Below are 16,370 nucleotides of genomic sequence, written 5' to 3'. Positions count from 1 at the left end.
CCAAAATTACTCATTGCCTGGCATTGGCTGCCACTGACGGCCATAGACGTTCAATCCGTCTGAAGTGGGAGGGATGTTCATTCACTGCCACCCTCCCAGTTCAAATGGATTGGGCGTCTACTAGTGATAACCTCATTCCAATTCACAGCAGAAGCTTTCTTTTCTGTTTATAAGTTTTTTGTAGAATATCCTAGAATGATTTCCTGACCAATGTATCGAAAATCATTGTATTGCTATATCGTCAGATCATCGTTTTCGTGAGCTTTGTATAGCAAATCGTATCGTATCGTGAGGTATCAAGAGGTTCCCACTCCTAGTCTCAATAGAAGTCACTCCGGTTGGTTAGATATGTCTTGCTTTTTGGTGTCGATTATTCCAAAAGGGCAACTCTTAACAGTTTTACACAAGAACATGATGATGAATATAGACACCAATAAAATAAAGCAGAATGACATCATCACAGTGTTCACAGTGTTCCAATATTTTATCCAGATCCATCATATCAACATTATGGTTAGGTGACGCAGCACAGTTCGCATATTTTTAGGCTCAAACCTACTCACCTTCAGAATCTTGACTACCACCTTCTCATTGTTGGTGATGTTTATGGCCTCGAAGACTTCACTATACTTCCCTCTTCCCAGTTTACGTACCAGCTGATAGTCCTCCTGGTTGCTATGGGGACAGACAGAGAATCAGTCAAGGAGTGAATAAAATACACTGGTATCTTCAGCAGCTCCATTGTGAAAGTCAGTCCCTCCATTTTCTTTACTGCCCGTCCCCATTAGGAACATAGGTGAGCTAAAATCCTCCATCGGATGACTTTTTAAATGTACAACTTTTACAGAAATTTTGAGTTAACTACTGAATAAAGGGGAGCTATACCTCTTTAGCTTAGGATGAGGTGGGGAATATGCCTTTCTCAAGGGCACCTCACCAGCTGACAGCGAGCAAACGAGCATCTCTGCAACAACCAGTCGCCAACTTCACACATTTTTGACCCTGTCGATTTGGGCCTGGACCGGTCACTCGCCAAATACAGTGGTACCTCGACATACGATCGCTTCGACACAAGATCTTTTCGACATCCGACGTAAAATTTGACTCTCCATTTGTTTCTACATCCGACGACATGCTTGAAATATGACGATATATGACAGAGCCGACGTTTCTTTGTTTTGCCGAAAGACGGACGCACAGCGGATTTTCTTGTGAGAGAAATCAACATGGGTTCCAAGAATGTTAGGGCAGGTGTTGAAAAAGGAAAAAGGTGAGGCTTACAATTGGAATGATGATGGAAATTATAGAAAAATAGGAGCATGGTGTGTGCATCCGTGAACTGGTTCGACAATACTTCTGTAGAATGTCAATCTAGATGGTCCTCCTCTGACCTCCGTTCGCCAGTTAAAATAATTATTGTGGTAACATCGCCAAAGAAATCGCCAGCTTTGTCAGGTTTCTAATCATTTATTCCATCAACTTGTGCAACACAACACGTCTATTGTCCGCCACAGTTTACGCAAGCAGCAAAACATTAAAAGAGAAAGTAAAATAGAACTGCACTCTCTATTTCACTGTCACATCAGCTACGCGGTGCGTTCAGGTACAGCAAAAAACGTCCGCCACATTAGAACACAATTCTTTTGCGTGGCTGTTGCGTATTTGGTTGGGCTTGCGTGCGGCTGGATGTGATTGGGTGCGCCCGGGTGGGGGGTCCCGGGATTGGCGATGGGGTGGGGTAGGGTCGGTTGCCAATAGGCTTACACTCACAAGGGATTCACGCGTTTACTGGTTTCTACATCACAGAGCTGATTTGTGTACACTCCACTCCTCCCAATCACTTAGCTTATAGACTCCCCCACTCCCCTCTCCTTCTTTCCCTGGACAACAGGCCCCCCACATGGTGTCAACCTGAAATACATTTGTTGACGATAGCACCAACATATTCATAGTTCGTGTAGGCGTTCAATGTATTTTTTGTTGTGTTTCTTTTCTTTTTTCTTTTCTTCTGTTCCCCAATAACTTCTTCCTGTTCGCTGCTTTGTCATAATAAATGAGGTATGTTGAATGATCACAATGGGATTTTGTCATACTCTCAATGTGAAACATTAAAACTGTTCAGACCATCCGGACATTTAGACTTCTATTCTCCGTGTCAAACAGCTGAACAGGACAGGTTGGAAAAAAAAAAAAAAAACATACCCAATTAGTTACACTATTGCATGAATTATAAGTATTATTATATTATTATTCCAATTTTTTTTTTTTTTTTTTTTTTTACTACGTGTAATTGCCATTTGTAATAGTACAAGCAGTATTTATTAAGGATTTAGTGTAGGTTTTTGGGCTGTGGAACGAATTAATGGAAATATGTATTCTTATGGGGAAAATCCTGCTCGACATACGACCATTTCGACTTACAAACAAGGCCCTGGAACGAATTAACTTCGTATGTAGAGGTACCACTGTAGCATTGTGCATTTAGACAAACAAATATACACAACTTAAACTCCTCAATTAATCTAACATTCATGCATAATGGAATGTGGTATAGATCCGTAATCAGAGCTGTGAAGAAAACCACAACGACTACAACACTGTGCTGGTCCATCGTAAATATACTGTATGCTTATCATAAATCTGGCAAGGAGGATGGTGTGAGACAGTAGTGTAATCACACCCTTGCAGCTAGGAGTGTAATTATAGACACTCATTCGCACTTTCTCAAACAAGCGATCCTTGTGTACTGTGTTCAGGCATCACATGCATGCTATTAAAGCAAAGCACAGTAAGAAGAAATGTGCTTACTTCCAGTTGGGTACGTGGGCCTCGTAGTCCCAGTAATCCCGGCTCTTCAGTGTGTTGACATCGGCGTACACACGGGACTTGCTACCGGCCACCGGACCCGGCATGGCGAGACCCGTGGCTCGGGGCGGTCACGAGAGATTGCTCGCGAGATTCAGGAGTGGGTTGCCGGTGATGGACAGACAAGAGGATCTACACTCTTGAGTGGGTGTGAGGTGGATAAATAGGCCAGCTAAGCTTCTTCTACAACAAGTGAAGATAAAAAGGGAGCAGGTGGAGAGGACCTCGAAAACCCGCCGTGCAGCTCTTTCAACGGATTGTCAGATGCAGCGGTCCCGATGAAACTGTGAATGCGAGTTGAGGTCCCGAGGAGGAGAGAGGAGGCATCGGGGTGATGAGGTAGAAAAGAAAGCGGCTCCAAAAGTGGCCTCAGAGAAATTGTGTTTAGTAATTACAACACCGCTCGCTTAAAAGTGAGGGGCTTCCCTGGAACCACGGGCCCTGAATATAAAACGTTAGGGGAGTTCAGTAAAGTGATAGGTTTCCTGTGCTAAATAGAAGGCAGTAACTCCTATGTGGTCCAGTCTTAGCTATCAATCAAACGTTGATTGGAGATGTTGATCGGTAGAGGGGGTGGAGTAGCGGAGATCGATGTTGTTAGCTAACGTTAGCGAGTGATGCTACTTGAGCGCGAAGATGTCGCACAGACGAGGAGTGCTCGCCGCCGTGCACCACCTGCAGCGGATCCCGCGTCATGGGCGGCCGGCTGCGCGGGCAATGGGCGCCTCGAGAGTTCCCCACGACGAGACGGCCACCGTGGAACCGTGGGTGTCTTCTGCAGCCACAGTCCGCCCCGGTCGAGAGCGCAGGAAAGGGGAGCGGAATGAGAGTGAAGAGACGCGATAGTAACCCGGATGTGTAAGCAGTTGGCCGCCGGCCGGGGTGACGACAATGACCGGCTGAGCTGCTGTGACACAGCGACCCCTTGTGACGAGGGGCGTAACAAGTCCCCCCATGACTTCTGAAACTTGCTCCGCTGCTTGGACCTACGAGTTTAATCGTCCCGTGCCAAGATCGTCACTCATTTTACTCGCATATCAAATCCCTTTTCTTTTCCAGCCTAATAAACATCATATTTTCAATAAATGAAAACTACTGATGTATGTCAACATGATAAAATATCAAATATTCTTGATTCCGCGTCTTGAAAGTTGTTTTATCTACAAAGTGACCAGTAATAAAGCAAGATGCCAATTTTGTGTTATGAAACTATTTGCAATAACAAAACACAAGAAAAATATTGCGGTTATAACTCAATAAACATCAATATTGCCTTTGTTACCGTTGAGCAGATTTACTTGCATTACTTATTAACAGCAAAACATTTAGCCAAACAATGGGTTTGAGGCATAAGTAATATTGAAGGACAGAATCAGACAAAATGGAAGCCATTCACTTGACTTAGATATTAAAAACATAGCCATATAACATGGAGCAGAAAAAAAAACTTCAGAACATTGCATTAAAATTTAGAATAAATTAACCAATTGTTTTATAAACATTACTGTTGAGTGCTAGAAAAAAATGTCAACATTTCAGTCAGGCAATAAATTTTCTTTTAAGTTTCTTTTCTGTGAATTGGCAAGTCCTATTTAACTCGCAACATCTAGCGACTGTGAGTTATGAACACGACAGGTAAAATGTGATATTCGGCCCGTATTCTGCGGATTTAGTGGTTGGGGGATGGGAGGGATACAAAATTAATGCAGTTATAATGGGTGTAATTTGCTGTGGTATGAAAAGGTTTGGGTACCCTGACGATGGACGATTTCCATAATTTTCATTCATAAATCATTGGATCAGCACTTTTATGTTGGTACATCAAAAAAGTGATGGACAGAGTAACATTTCAGAATTGAAACTACGTTTGTCATACTAACGGAAGATGTACAATACGCTTGAAATAAAAATTGCACAGGTGAAAAAATTTGGGCACCCTTATTAGCCCTGGTTAATTGCAAACAAATATTGGCAGGTGATCCTATCAAGCCTTGAACCTCATATTTGTATTTAAGCACCATGAGAAAATGTATTTAAGGTGGCCAGTTTCATGGTGTTTTTTTTCAGATGTTTACAACATTAATCGAAGTCATCTCCAATGCATATCCTTGTCATGTTTCTGATCTTGTCATGGCTCATTTGAGATCCACAATAAGTATTTTTTTTTTTTTTAATTATCATTAATTTTTTTATCACCAGAAATGACTGCAACATGGGGTGCTTCAAAAGAGCTCTCAAATAACTGAATAAAATGATTACCATTACGCTTGAAGAGAAGGCTACAAAAAGCAATCACTGACATTTCAGCTGTCAGTTTCCACTGTGATGAACATGAGAAATGGAAGACCACAAACACAATTCATATTAAGGCCGGAAGTGGCAGGCCAAGAAAAATATCAAAGATTCCAAAGCGAAGGTAAATGGCCACAGACCACCACCAAAGAACTACATCAGGGTTCATTAAATCCGGACCTCGGTGCCACTTCTCCTGTCGTGTTTTCTAGTCTCTCTCCCCTAACACACCTGAATCAAATGATTATGTCATCAGCAACCTCTGCAGAAGCCTGTTAATGATCCTAATTATTTCGATTCAGGTGTGTTGGAGGAGGGAGACATGGAAAACACGACAGGAAAAGTGGCACCGAGGTCCGGATTTAGTGAACCCTAAACTACATCATTTTACCGCATCTGTGCATCATTCAAAAATTCAGCGCACAGGTATGTTGGATTTTAAGCCCATCCAGAAATGTATTCGTAATCCAAATATCTCTAACTTTGTTAGGATACAGTATTAGAAAAAGTATTATATTTCATGAGGATTGTCAAATCCTTGTGTCTTATAAATACAGATTAGTATAGTGTTAGGTTATACATACTCACTTCATCTCACCCCTCGCAAGTAAATTAATATGAAGACTGACTGACTCAACATCTTTGACGCATTGAATTTATTGTTTCCATCTTTTTAAATTACTATCCATCTGTGTTTGATCTTGTTCAAACAAGAGAAACTGGGAGGACAGAAAATCGCCAGGTAAGATATCTCTAAAAATTTGACATTCAGTCAATATCAATATCGTTTTCCTAGAATATACAGGTCGTATCATTATCAAAATGAAAACATAAAACCTCCGCTTGTCACTCATATTCTTTAAGTTCATGCAAATGTCAGACATGTACAAACAATGGACGGTTTAGTGGGTAGATAAAACATATTTTAAGGCTTGAATAGAGAATACATAAAAAAATTAACTACATTTTAATGACAAACTGTGATGGAGATTTGGGGAAGAAAGAACTTGGAGAATTTGCCAGATTAATAGAATAGAGAATTATGAACCAGGTCTTCAGCAAAGCTACATGTTATGTAATTTTCTACCTTGAGAGAAACACTTTTAAAAACAAAAACACTAGTGAATCTAAAGAACAAAAGATGTTTAGCTGCAGATTGACCATCTATGACAGATAAAGATTAGATGTTTTTTAAAAGCTCAGGTGTGAGACATTGCGTTTTTTTTTTTTTTACTGTATGTCCAACTATCTACACATTTCCCCGTTTAAGCAGATATAGCCAACATTCACACACTGAGACAGTTCAATATACTGACACAATCACTACATGCCGAGGCGCCTCAAAACGGTGTGTGCGGAGGGTTAAAAGTGATGATGGTTCTCAGAATCAATAACTGACAGGGGCCCAAGTTTATAATTATTGTATTTTCAATTTGCTGCATTGACTTGGTGAGCACCAAAGTATATATATTTTTTTACCTCTCAAAAATCCATGCTTCAACCCGACTACGATGACTGCATCGACAGCAAAACGTTTGTCCAAAACATAAAACATGATTAAAAAGTAGCAAGAATACAAAAAAATCTTTAAATACATTTTCTTGAGAGACATTATGACAGGGTACGCTTAAGTCACATACATCCACATATGTACAGCACTGACCTCTGAAGGAAGTTTAAAGAGACTGAAAACTGGTACTTACTGAATGTCAATACTATCATCTTAATTTTAAAGAGAAAACCACACATATGTATTGTAACTACTTTCCGAGATGGACAAAACCACTCAAGCACCACAAACTTCAAGCTAGTCCATTTACGAGAACTATTATAAAGCAACAGGTCATCTTTATGTTTAAGCTGCCTTGGGTGTCATTTTTGAGGAACATTAAACCAGAATTGTGGAGAATTAGGTAAAGGAATTATCATGATGAACATTTTGTGGAGGAGAATGGAGATGAAACACAAATTAATCTTTAATTGTCTGTGACCAGTTCAAAAAGGAATGGCTGCCATTTTATACATGTATTCGTAGACGCTGAAGAATCGGAGAAGAAAACTTGGGAAAGGGGAGAGCTAAGAACAAATGTGACAACTGAATTTACTTGATGTCCAATTCTTCACCCTTATTTTACAGATTGCAATCATGGTATTTCTAACAAGTTGGGATGTAGGAAGCAGCTAATATCTGGATCAAGCATTTTAGGTTTTTCATTGTTTTGCCATTACGTGAATAACCACAACATTATTTCCACAATATCATGATACATTTCTTCATTCTGAACCGTATTTGTAACTGATATAACTTTAAGATTCGACACGTGTGTTATTATACACATTGTTAAATCAAAGGAAGATATACCTGTAGCTCTTTATCTTATAACCTAATGTATTGTGTGAAGTCGTGTTACTGTATTGTATTGTTGTGGCTGTCCATGAAAAATACGGACCTAATCTGATCAAGATGCAAGTGTGCCCTTTCAACTTTACATCAAGAGGTTTCACAAAAATATAATTTTTACCTCTTAATAGTTGCAGCTCCTCGTAGCGAGTGCCTCGTCTACAGTATTTTTCATATTCCAATTGAACATGCTTATCACATTTTGATACAAAAGTGAAGGTTAAAAAAACCCCAAATCAAGCAAGTAAAGGTGGCTGCATTGGAGCTGAGCAAATGGTCTCCAGGGAGTACTGTCAGAATTAGGTGATGTCCATGAACTCTAGGTTTAAACACTCTTTGAGTGCAGGTTACGAATTATGGTGGACAATATATATATGGCGGAAAACACAGACAAGGAAGTTTCTGCTCTTGCACCCCTCTTTAAAATAAACTACTGTATTTTAAGATGAATGAACTGTTGTGTTTGATGGAACAATATGTCTATATGCACCAATAGCAGTTTCATGGCACATTAAGCCCCCAAACTATTTTTAATTTGTCCGTTTTACCATGGAGACCCCCATTTACAGACACCGTGCAACCGCTTTTGTTTCAACCTAGCCATAAAAACAAGGTAAGTAATTATAATTATTATTCGAAATGTCTATCATTTTAGCTTGGAATCATTAATTGATTTCTAATATCTAGTTAAAAAAATACTTAATAAAATTATTCACTCGCATATTTTAAACTTTTAAACAAATTACTTCACAATGAAAAAATTAGTGTGTGTAAATAGGTCACGGATATCTACCTCATAACTATCGCTTAATTGTTTTTTTTTTTTTTGTTACTGTCGTATTTTCCCCAATATTTTAGATAATCGATCCAAACAAAGAAAAATTGAAAAGAAAAAAAAAAAAAACATTTAAAAGGGTAAATACAGTATTTGAAAAAGAAAATCTCGACCACTCCTTGATGTCTGCGATTTCTGCATTGCGACCTTTGTAATATTACAGTGTTTCACCCATAAAATCCCTCAAAAGTCCGGCTGTGGCCATTCACAGCTGTGTTGTGAGACTCGGTAAGACATGCTACACTGAGTTTTTGGATCAAAACAAGGTAAGTATGCGATCTCGTTAAAATCATGATGTCTTTGATTATGCCCTCTCATGCTCTCACCTCGAGTTAGGGTTTAGGGGTTTGATTCTTTTTTTTTTTTTTTTAAAATGCCTTCCTGTTCAAAATTTTTCTTCCACCAGTAAATTGAGATTTTAAGCTTTCCAATGATGTATCGCACATGCATATAGGACAATTTTGAAATTTGGCCAAATTGGGGGTCTCAGAGCGGAACTTCAAGTCACCTGAGTATTTTCCGCCAGATATATTTATCTATCTGAATTTACGTCAGAAAATTTAGGCAATCTGCAAAAAAAGATTACAGTACTTAAATCCAAATTCTATATTTTTGCGAAGCACTTGGCTTGTATCAGTGTAAGGAGAGATTTTTTTTCTAATTAAGTAGGGCTGAATAATTAATCAAATTCAAATGAACATTGCAATGTAGTAGAATTCAAATTTCAATGGCTGCGATTTTGAAGTAAAAAAAAAACACTGCTCCATTTGGCCCCCCCATCAGATGCAAATCTATATAAAAATGATGTCAATCGTTTGTGCTGTAAAAAGTTTTGTTTGTGCTGCTATAGTTTTTGAGATATTAATTTCGAGATATGAGGTCACGCAGCCCCCCGATTTTTTGGAAAATGGACCCGAAATGGTGCTATTTGTTTATGCTAAATTTGTTCTGCAAAAATTTTCATTTTTAGATTTTTTTATTTATAGATATTGAGATTAATTTCGAGTGATGTCAATCGCAGCCCCTCTGTCGCGGCTGACGGAGATGACCAACTCTCTCAATAACAGAGGGGTGTCCCAACAACTAGCACAAACGTAGCACAGTCCTAAGATTGACCTAGAGAAGAGTAGTGAATATCTTAAAAACTATACCAGCACAAACTAATCTTTTTATAGCACAAGTGTAGCACAAACAATTGACATCATTTTTACATAAATTTGTGTCTAATGGGGTGCCAACTTCACGGAGGTATTTATGACTTACTAATTTGTTTGGCCGACACTTGTTTGGGAGAATTTTGTGATTGCTGAAAATTGTCGAAGCGAATGCTTTTAAAAGACTGATAGTTAAAATGTTTAGTAAGATAACAAAACTAATTGGCCAACCAGTCTTTTATTTTAATACAGTACATCATTGATTTGCCAATATTTTAGCAGAAACCTATGAGACTAAAGTGTACTGTATAATGAATCTGATATTGTTTACTGTGATACATATTTATTTATTGCTTGTGCTCATTAAAACAACTAAAAAAAACATGAGGACCTTGAAAAAAAAAAAAAAAAACCCACACATACACTGCTGGCCAAAAGTATTGGCACACCTGCAATTCTGTCAGATAATGCTCAATTTCTCCCAGAAGATGAGCGCAATTACAAATGCTTTGGTAGTAATATCTTCATTTAGTTTGCTTGCAATGAAAAAAAACCAAAATTGATTTTTTTTTTTTTAAACAATTATAATTTTACACAAAACTCGAAAAATGGGCCAGACAAAGTATTGGCACCCTTTGAAAAATCATGTGATGCTTCTGTAATTTGTGTAATTAACAGCACCCGTTACTTACCTGCGGCACATAACAGGTGGTGGCAATAACTAAATCACAATTGCAGTCAGTTAAAATGGATTAAAGTTGACTCATCTTCTGTCCTGTGTCCTTGTGTGTACCACATTGAGTATGGAGAAAAGAAAGACGACCAAAGAACTGTCGGAGGACTTGAGAAGCAAAATTGTGAGGAAGCATGGGCAATCTCAAGGCTACAAGTCCATCTCCATAGACCTGAATGTTCTGTCTACCGTGCGCAGTGTCATTACTAAGTGTATAGCCCATGGCACTTTGGCTAACCTCCCTAGATGTGGACAGAAAAGAAAAATTGACGAGAGATTTCAACTAAAGATTGTGCGGATGGTATATAAAGAAACTCGACTAACATACAAACAAGTTCAAGCTGTCCTGCACTCTGAGGGTACAACAGTGTCAACCTGTACTATCCGTCGGCGTCTGAATGAAACCCCCCAGGAAGACCCCACTTCTGACCCAGAGACATACAAAAGCCAGGTTGGAGTTTGCCAAAACTTATCTGAGAAAGCCAAAAACGTTTTGGAAGAATGTTCTCTGGTCAAATGAGACAAAAGTAGAGCTTTTATCAAAATAGAGTTTACAGGAAAAAAATGAGGCCTTCAAAGAAAAGAACACGGTCCCCACAGTGAAACATGGCGGAGGTTCCCTGATGTTTTGGGGTTGCTTTGCTACCTCTGGCACTTGACTGCTTGGCCATCTGCATTAAGAAATTTGTTGGTAGTCTGAACAACAAATTTTGCAGCATAACGTAGGGCCTAGTGTAAGAAAGCTGGGTCTCCCTCAGAGGTCATGGGTCTTACAGCAGGACAATGACCCAAAACACACTTCAAAAAGCACTAGAAAATGGTTTGAGAGAAAGCACTGGAGATTTCTACAGTGGCCAGCAATGAGTTTAGACCTGAATCCCATCGAACACCTGTGGAGAGATCTGAAAATGGCAGTTTGGAGAAGACATCCTTCAAATCTCAGAGACCTGGAACAGTTGGCCTAAGAAGAATTGTCTAAGAAACTCATTGATGGATACCGGAAGCGGTTGTTCGCAGTTATTTTGTCTAAAGGTTGTGCTAACAAGTATTAGGCTGAGGTTGCCAACACTTTGGTCCGGCCCATTTTTGGAGTTTTGTGTAAAATGATAATGAGTTTTTTTTTTTTTTTTTTTGGTGTTTTGTGGTTTTTCATTGCAAGCAAAATAAATGAAGATATAATTGCCAAAGCATTTGTAATTGCAATCATTTTCTGGGAGAAATTGAGTATTATCTGACAGAATTGCATGGATGCCAATACTTTTGGCCAGCAGTGTAAATCGCAATCACAATACAGAGACAAAAAAAATAAATAAATGAAATTCTTTTTCAAAATCATTCAGCCCTACTGAAATGACAATAGGTCTTATAAATATCAACATTTAGGTGAGTTCAGTACAAAAATGTGGAGCTAGACACACAGTTGACTCTTGATTAGGAATGTCCCGATCGCATATTTTTGCACCCGAGAATCTGTCGATACCACGTCCCCATCCGATACAGAGAAAAAAAAAAAGTATTTTACGGTAATTTGAACAAAAGTTCCAAACATGTTACTGTCCCATCGTGCCGCCTTCATAATGTGAATTATTTTTAAACAACAATAATGTAAAAAAATGCTCACCTTTATTAAATGCTTCATTGACCGAGTCCCCTCAAATACTCTCAAGCTTTGACGTGCACGCTGCTAAAAACGGCCCCTCATTTGCACAATAAGTTGCCACAGCACACTTATGGCTGAGCTGCAAGTTTAACAAGGACTGAGACATTTGCGCCTTTGATCGTAGCGCTACCAAGCTTCTGGGGCAAGATCAAAGCTAAAAATCTGTCAATCATCGTTAACTAAGTACACTGGAAAAAAATAACTGGAGGATTTACTTGATAAAATCATTGTAACAATTTGCACTTTTATTAAGTAAACTTTATTAAGTAAACTTTACAAGTGCAAATTGTTACTCTTATTAAGTAAACTTTACTAGTGCAAATTGTTACAATGATTTTATTAACTTTTATCAAGTCAATTTTACAAGTGCAAATTGTTACAATTTTATCAAGTAAATCCACCAGTTATTGTTTTTCAGTGTACCAAACGCAAGCTGCATTGGACAGTTTGACCGCACTGCTTAGCAGGAAGTAGGATGTGGCACTGTATAAGCATAAAAAAAACAAATGTATTTTTTAAAATTAAAAACCCAATCCTTTTCACCCGATTCCGATCCTCTGAAAAATGGCATGATCAGATTGGGACATCCCTACTCTTGATTGGTAAAAAGGAATATGTCTGCATTTTTCTGCATTATAATATCTTGAAGTGAATTACAAGAGGTTCAATTTTGGAAAACGCATTGCACTCGGACAACAATGTACTACCAGTATATTAATTTTCTTTGTTGAATCGCTTTCTGGCTGTTAAGTATAATAAGATAATATTTACAATGCATTGCTGATGCAGCCATAACAATTCTGAATGTACAACATGATCAGGGTTTATCTCAGGGGTCTCCAAACCGGTCCTCAAGGGCTGCTGTGGGTCCTGGTTTTTGTTCCAACCAATCGAGTACCGACAGTTTAACCAATGAAGTTTCTGCTAAAACAAACAGCACCTGGCTGCAATCAACTGATTATACCTGTAAGACACCAGATTGGTGCATAGGTGCTGTCTTGTTTTGTTGGAATGAAATCCTGCGCCCACTGTGACCCTATGTGGAATAGTTTGGAGACCAATGGTTTATCTGATCAGAACACTCCTTGACACCAAGGGAAAAGCTAAGATTACTGCTCTTTTGTGTGGCTAGCTCCACCTTAAAGGTATCCCATGTGAGACTTTGTAACTTTTGATAAAATGCAAAAACAATTGTGTACCTTTCCAAATCCAAACTGTAGCACTTGGTAGAAGCATGCTTGTAGGGGACAAGTTAACAAATTCCGTTTAAGGATTCAGTTACACGCACTGCGACACAGGGTAATCCCCTCCATCAGCTGTGTGTTGTACTGTGTGATCCTGCAAGGAGCCCAAGTCACTGAAACGCTCACCACACCAAACACACTTAAACTGTCCTTCTCTGGAGTGTGTGCTCTGGTGTTTGGTCATGTGTTCACGTTGTTTGAAGAACTTGTTGCAATGCTCACACTTGTACGGCTTCTCGCCGGTGTGTATGCGTAGATGTCTGTTGAGGTCTGAGGAGTATTTGAAACGCTTCTCACAGTCAGGGCACTTGAGTGGCTTTTCTCGGGATGGGTCGCAGCGATGCTGCACAAATTCAGACGTGGATAGGAAGCGGCGGTCACAGAGGGAGCACTTGAGGGGTTTTTCTTGGCAGTGAGAGTTTTGATGTCGCTGCAACGTGGAACTTTTCTTGTACCCCTTGCCGCAGACGTCACACTTATATGGCTTGTCTGGCACCGTGTTGGGTACATCCCCGCACTTATGCCTAAGCAGCTCTCCTGATTGGCTGAACTCCTTTTGGCACGAGGCACACTTAAACAGGTTGTCCATGCCGTGCACGTGCTGGTGGTAGAGGAGGTGTGAGGGCTGCATGAAGCCCATGTCGCAGAGATTGCATTTGAACGGCCGGTCGCTCGGGTCTTTGTGCGTACGGCGGTGGCGCAGCAGGGCGTACTGCTGTTTGAAGCTCATCTGACACTCATCACAGTGGAAGGGACGCTCCTCTGAGTGCGTGCGCTCGTGTTGGCGAAGGTCTGAGGGTCGCTTGAAACCCTTTCCGCAAGTGGCGCAGCGGAAAGGGCGAGAGCCTTGCGGGTGGCAGGGATGGTGCAGCAGCTCAGATGACTCTTTGAAGTGCAACTCACATAGGTTACATTTGAATAAGTGCTCGCCAGAATGCACGTACATGTGGCGTACCAGGTGGGAGCGGTGCTTGAAGCTTTTCTCACAAACGGCACACTTGAAAGGACGTTCATTGCTGTGTGTCCGCTGGTGGTGCTGGAGGTGCGATGACTGGCTGAAAGCCTTGTCACATGTGTCACATTTATAAGGCTTCTCTCCTGTATGCACTCTATCGTGGCGGGTGAGTTCTGACAAGTGTTTGAAACCCTTCTGGCAAACGGAACATTTGTATGGGCGGTCACGAGCTGATGGGAACGGTAGAATGGAAGAACTGCTGCTGACTGACGCTCTAAGACTGCTGGGTTGTTGGACGTTGTTGGATGAGGAGCTGGAGGTCACGTTGCCAGAAGAACCGGGCCGGTATGTCTTCTCACATATTGAACACTTCATCGGATTGCTGCTGTTGTGGGATGAGTGGTGGTGGGCCAGAGACGTAAGCAAGGAGAAGCCCATCTTACACAAGCCACACACAAAGGGCTTCTGTTCCACTTGAACACACTGGTGCTCTAGCAAGTCAGTTGCCTGATGAAAAATTTTCATGCATTGTGTGCACTGGAATGATCTGTCCTGATTTACCATGCACTGGTGTTCATGGGGGTTGGCCAGGTGGGAGATATCATGCCCACATGACCCACATTTGTGTCCACTTTCTGTCCCTACTTGCGTGATGGTTTGTTGTGCCTGGGCCGAGTGCTGCTGACTGTGCTGCCCACTTCCATGTTGCTGATTCCCACTGTGTTGCTGGTTGTGCTGGTTGTGCTGTCCATGCTGGGTCGGCTGCGGTTGCTGTAAAGACGTTGACTCTTGTTGCAGAACAATTCCATACACAGCACAGCCCAAAGAGTTTTCCGATCCAGGAGGGATGGAGTGGACCACCTGAGATTGAGAAACACCATGCTGCTGCCAGGCCTCAGTCATGCGGGCTCGGGTGTACTGGTTCAGTTTGACAGCAGGAGTGGCCCAGCTACTAAGGGTACAACAAATTGTTAGCTTTTAGCTAGTAGGAAATGTTTCAGTTTGTTGTGACATCGAAAAACAAACTCACTCCATGACTGCCAAAGACACTGAAGGGACACCTCAGGGTGATTTCTGAAGAAACACAACTGCGAAGAAGACGACCCCAATTTCTGTGAATTACAGCAAGAAAATCCAAGGTTTAGTTGTGTGTGGTACCTGTTTAGACAACATGTGGAAGTACTGAATCTAAAAAAGGAGAAAACGAAACACACAAATTCATTGAGTAATTCCTACTTATTGTCACCTTTATCAAGCTGACTTTTGTAATTGATGTAGTGGTTCTCTGATCGCTTGATTACTGGGTAACTCACATCTTTAGCACCAAGCAGGCTGGCATTAGGAAGTAAACGCACTAATGTGCACAGTGTAATATGGACATAAACTTCCATAAACATACATAAAAAGGTACCTCGGCAATGTGCGTTGTTAGTTCTGTTGCTGAAACGCCACTAATCGACAAAATGTGATAAATACATTTATTTAGACACTAATTGGCTTCCCAAACAGCTTCGTAAACATGACAGGTTAGCAACATTAGCTTTAGCGTCACTAGCAGGCAATGCCGCATCGGTGTTTAGGCTAAAAGATGCCACCAACTTTTGTGTTTACATACCCGAGGAATACATATTCCCACTTTGAAGTACATTAGTTACTCCAAATAGCACACGAGTCTTCTCATCTACATAACGTCGCTCGGATGCTCTCTTGATGTGACGCTGAAGCTCCAGGGGCCAACCAAGTCCAATAAAGGTTTTTTTGTGAATAACTAGAATGATATAAAAATCTAGCTCTGTTTTTTCGAATTGAAGCCACTTTTGTTACTATGCTTTTATTTGGCTGAAAGGGCGCGTGGGGAAAATATGTGCATTTTGCTGTCAGTCGTCGTCTTGTGGGCAGGGGCAGGCTCTGCTCACTGAAGGTAGCATTCTGTCTGCTCTCTGCGCACGGTAACATGAATGGCGCAAGATCGGGGGCAAACACGCATAGATATCACACATTCATACACAAACATAGATTGATCAAAATGCCTAATATGCGCTGTGAGCGGATCGGAATGGCCGTTTTCACTTGTCGTCCATTTTGTGTCAGTGCCATTCAATTAACATTTCATTTTAATCAGTTCAGCTTGTACTTTGAAACAGCTTGAAATGCTCCATATTCAACCGTTTTCCAAAATCGAGCCTGAAAAATAACACGTTAAAACTGTTTTAAATAAACAATTTAAAACT

General features: G+C 40.5%; 2 protein-coding genes across 3 annotated transcripts in view; both read right to left on the bottom strand.

Annotated features, from left to right (window-relative positions):
• csnk2a2b (casein kinase 2, alpha prime polypeptide b) overlaps positions 1-3,724 on the bottom strand; it is a 32,442-nt gene extending 28,718 nt beyond the window's left edge. The window contains exons 1-2 of the mRNA XM_057837202.1: positions 2,809-3,724; positions 564-675 (exon numbers count right to left, since the gene is read on the bottom strand). Of these exons, the coding sequence (XP_057693185.1) occupies positions 564-675; positions 2,809-2,912 (216 nt within the window). The 5' untranslated portion in view covers positions 2,913-3,724. The remainder of the gene's footprint in view (positions 1-563; positions 676-2,808) is intronic.
• A 2,070-nt stretch (positions 3,725-5,794) lies between these two features.
• On the bottom strand, positions 5,795-16,088 carry znf319b (zinc finger protein 319b). 2 transcript variants are annotated; one of them, XM_057837102.1, is made up of 3 exons: positions 15,755-16,088; positions 15,170-15,251; positions 5,795-15,091 (listed from the first exon to the last, which is right to left on the bottom strand). In XM_057837102.1, exons 2-3 carry the CDS (start codon positions 15,172-15,174, stop codon positions 13,219-13,221), a joined length of 1,878 nt encoding a protein of 625 aa, XP_057693085.1. In that variant the 5' UTR covers positions 15,175-15,251; positions 15,755-16,088; the 3' UTR covers positions 5,795-13,218. The 2 variants fall into 2 exon arrangements, with proteins under 2 accessions (XP_057693085.1, XP_057693086.1); XM_057837103.1 differs by having other exon boundaries at positions 5,795-15,088.
• Between the last annotated feature and the right edge of the window lie 282 nt (positions 16,089-16,370).

The sequence above is a fragment of the Corythoichthys intestinalis genome, chromosome 5, assembly GCF_030265065.1.
Source record: "Corythoichthys intestinalis isolate RoL2023-P3 chromosome 5, ASM3026506v1, whole genome shotgun sequence".
In the NCBI taxonomy this organism is placed as follows: Eukaryota; Metazoa; Chordata; class Actinopteri; order Syngnathiformes; family Syngnathidae; genus Corythoichthys; species Corythoichthys intestinalis.
This window is presented reverse-complemented; position numbering and strand designations above follow the sequence as displayed.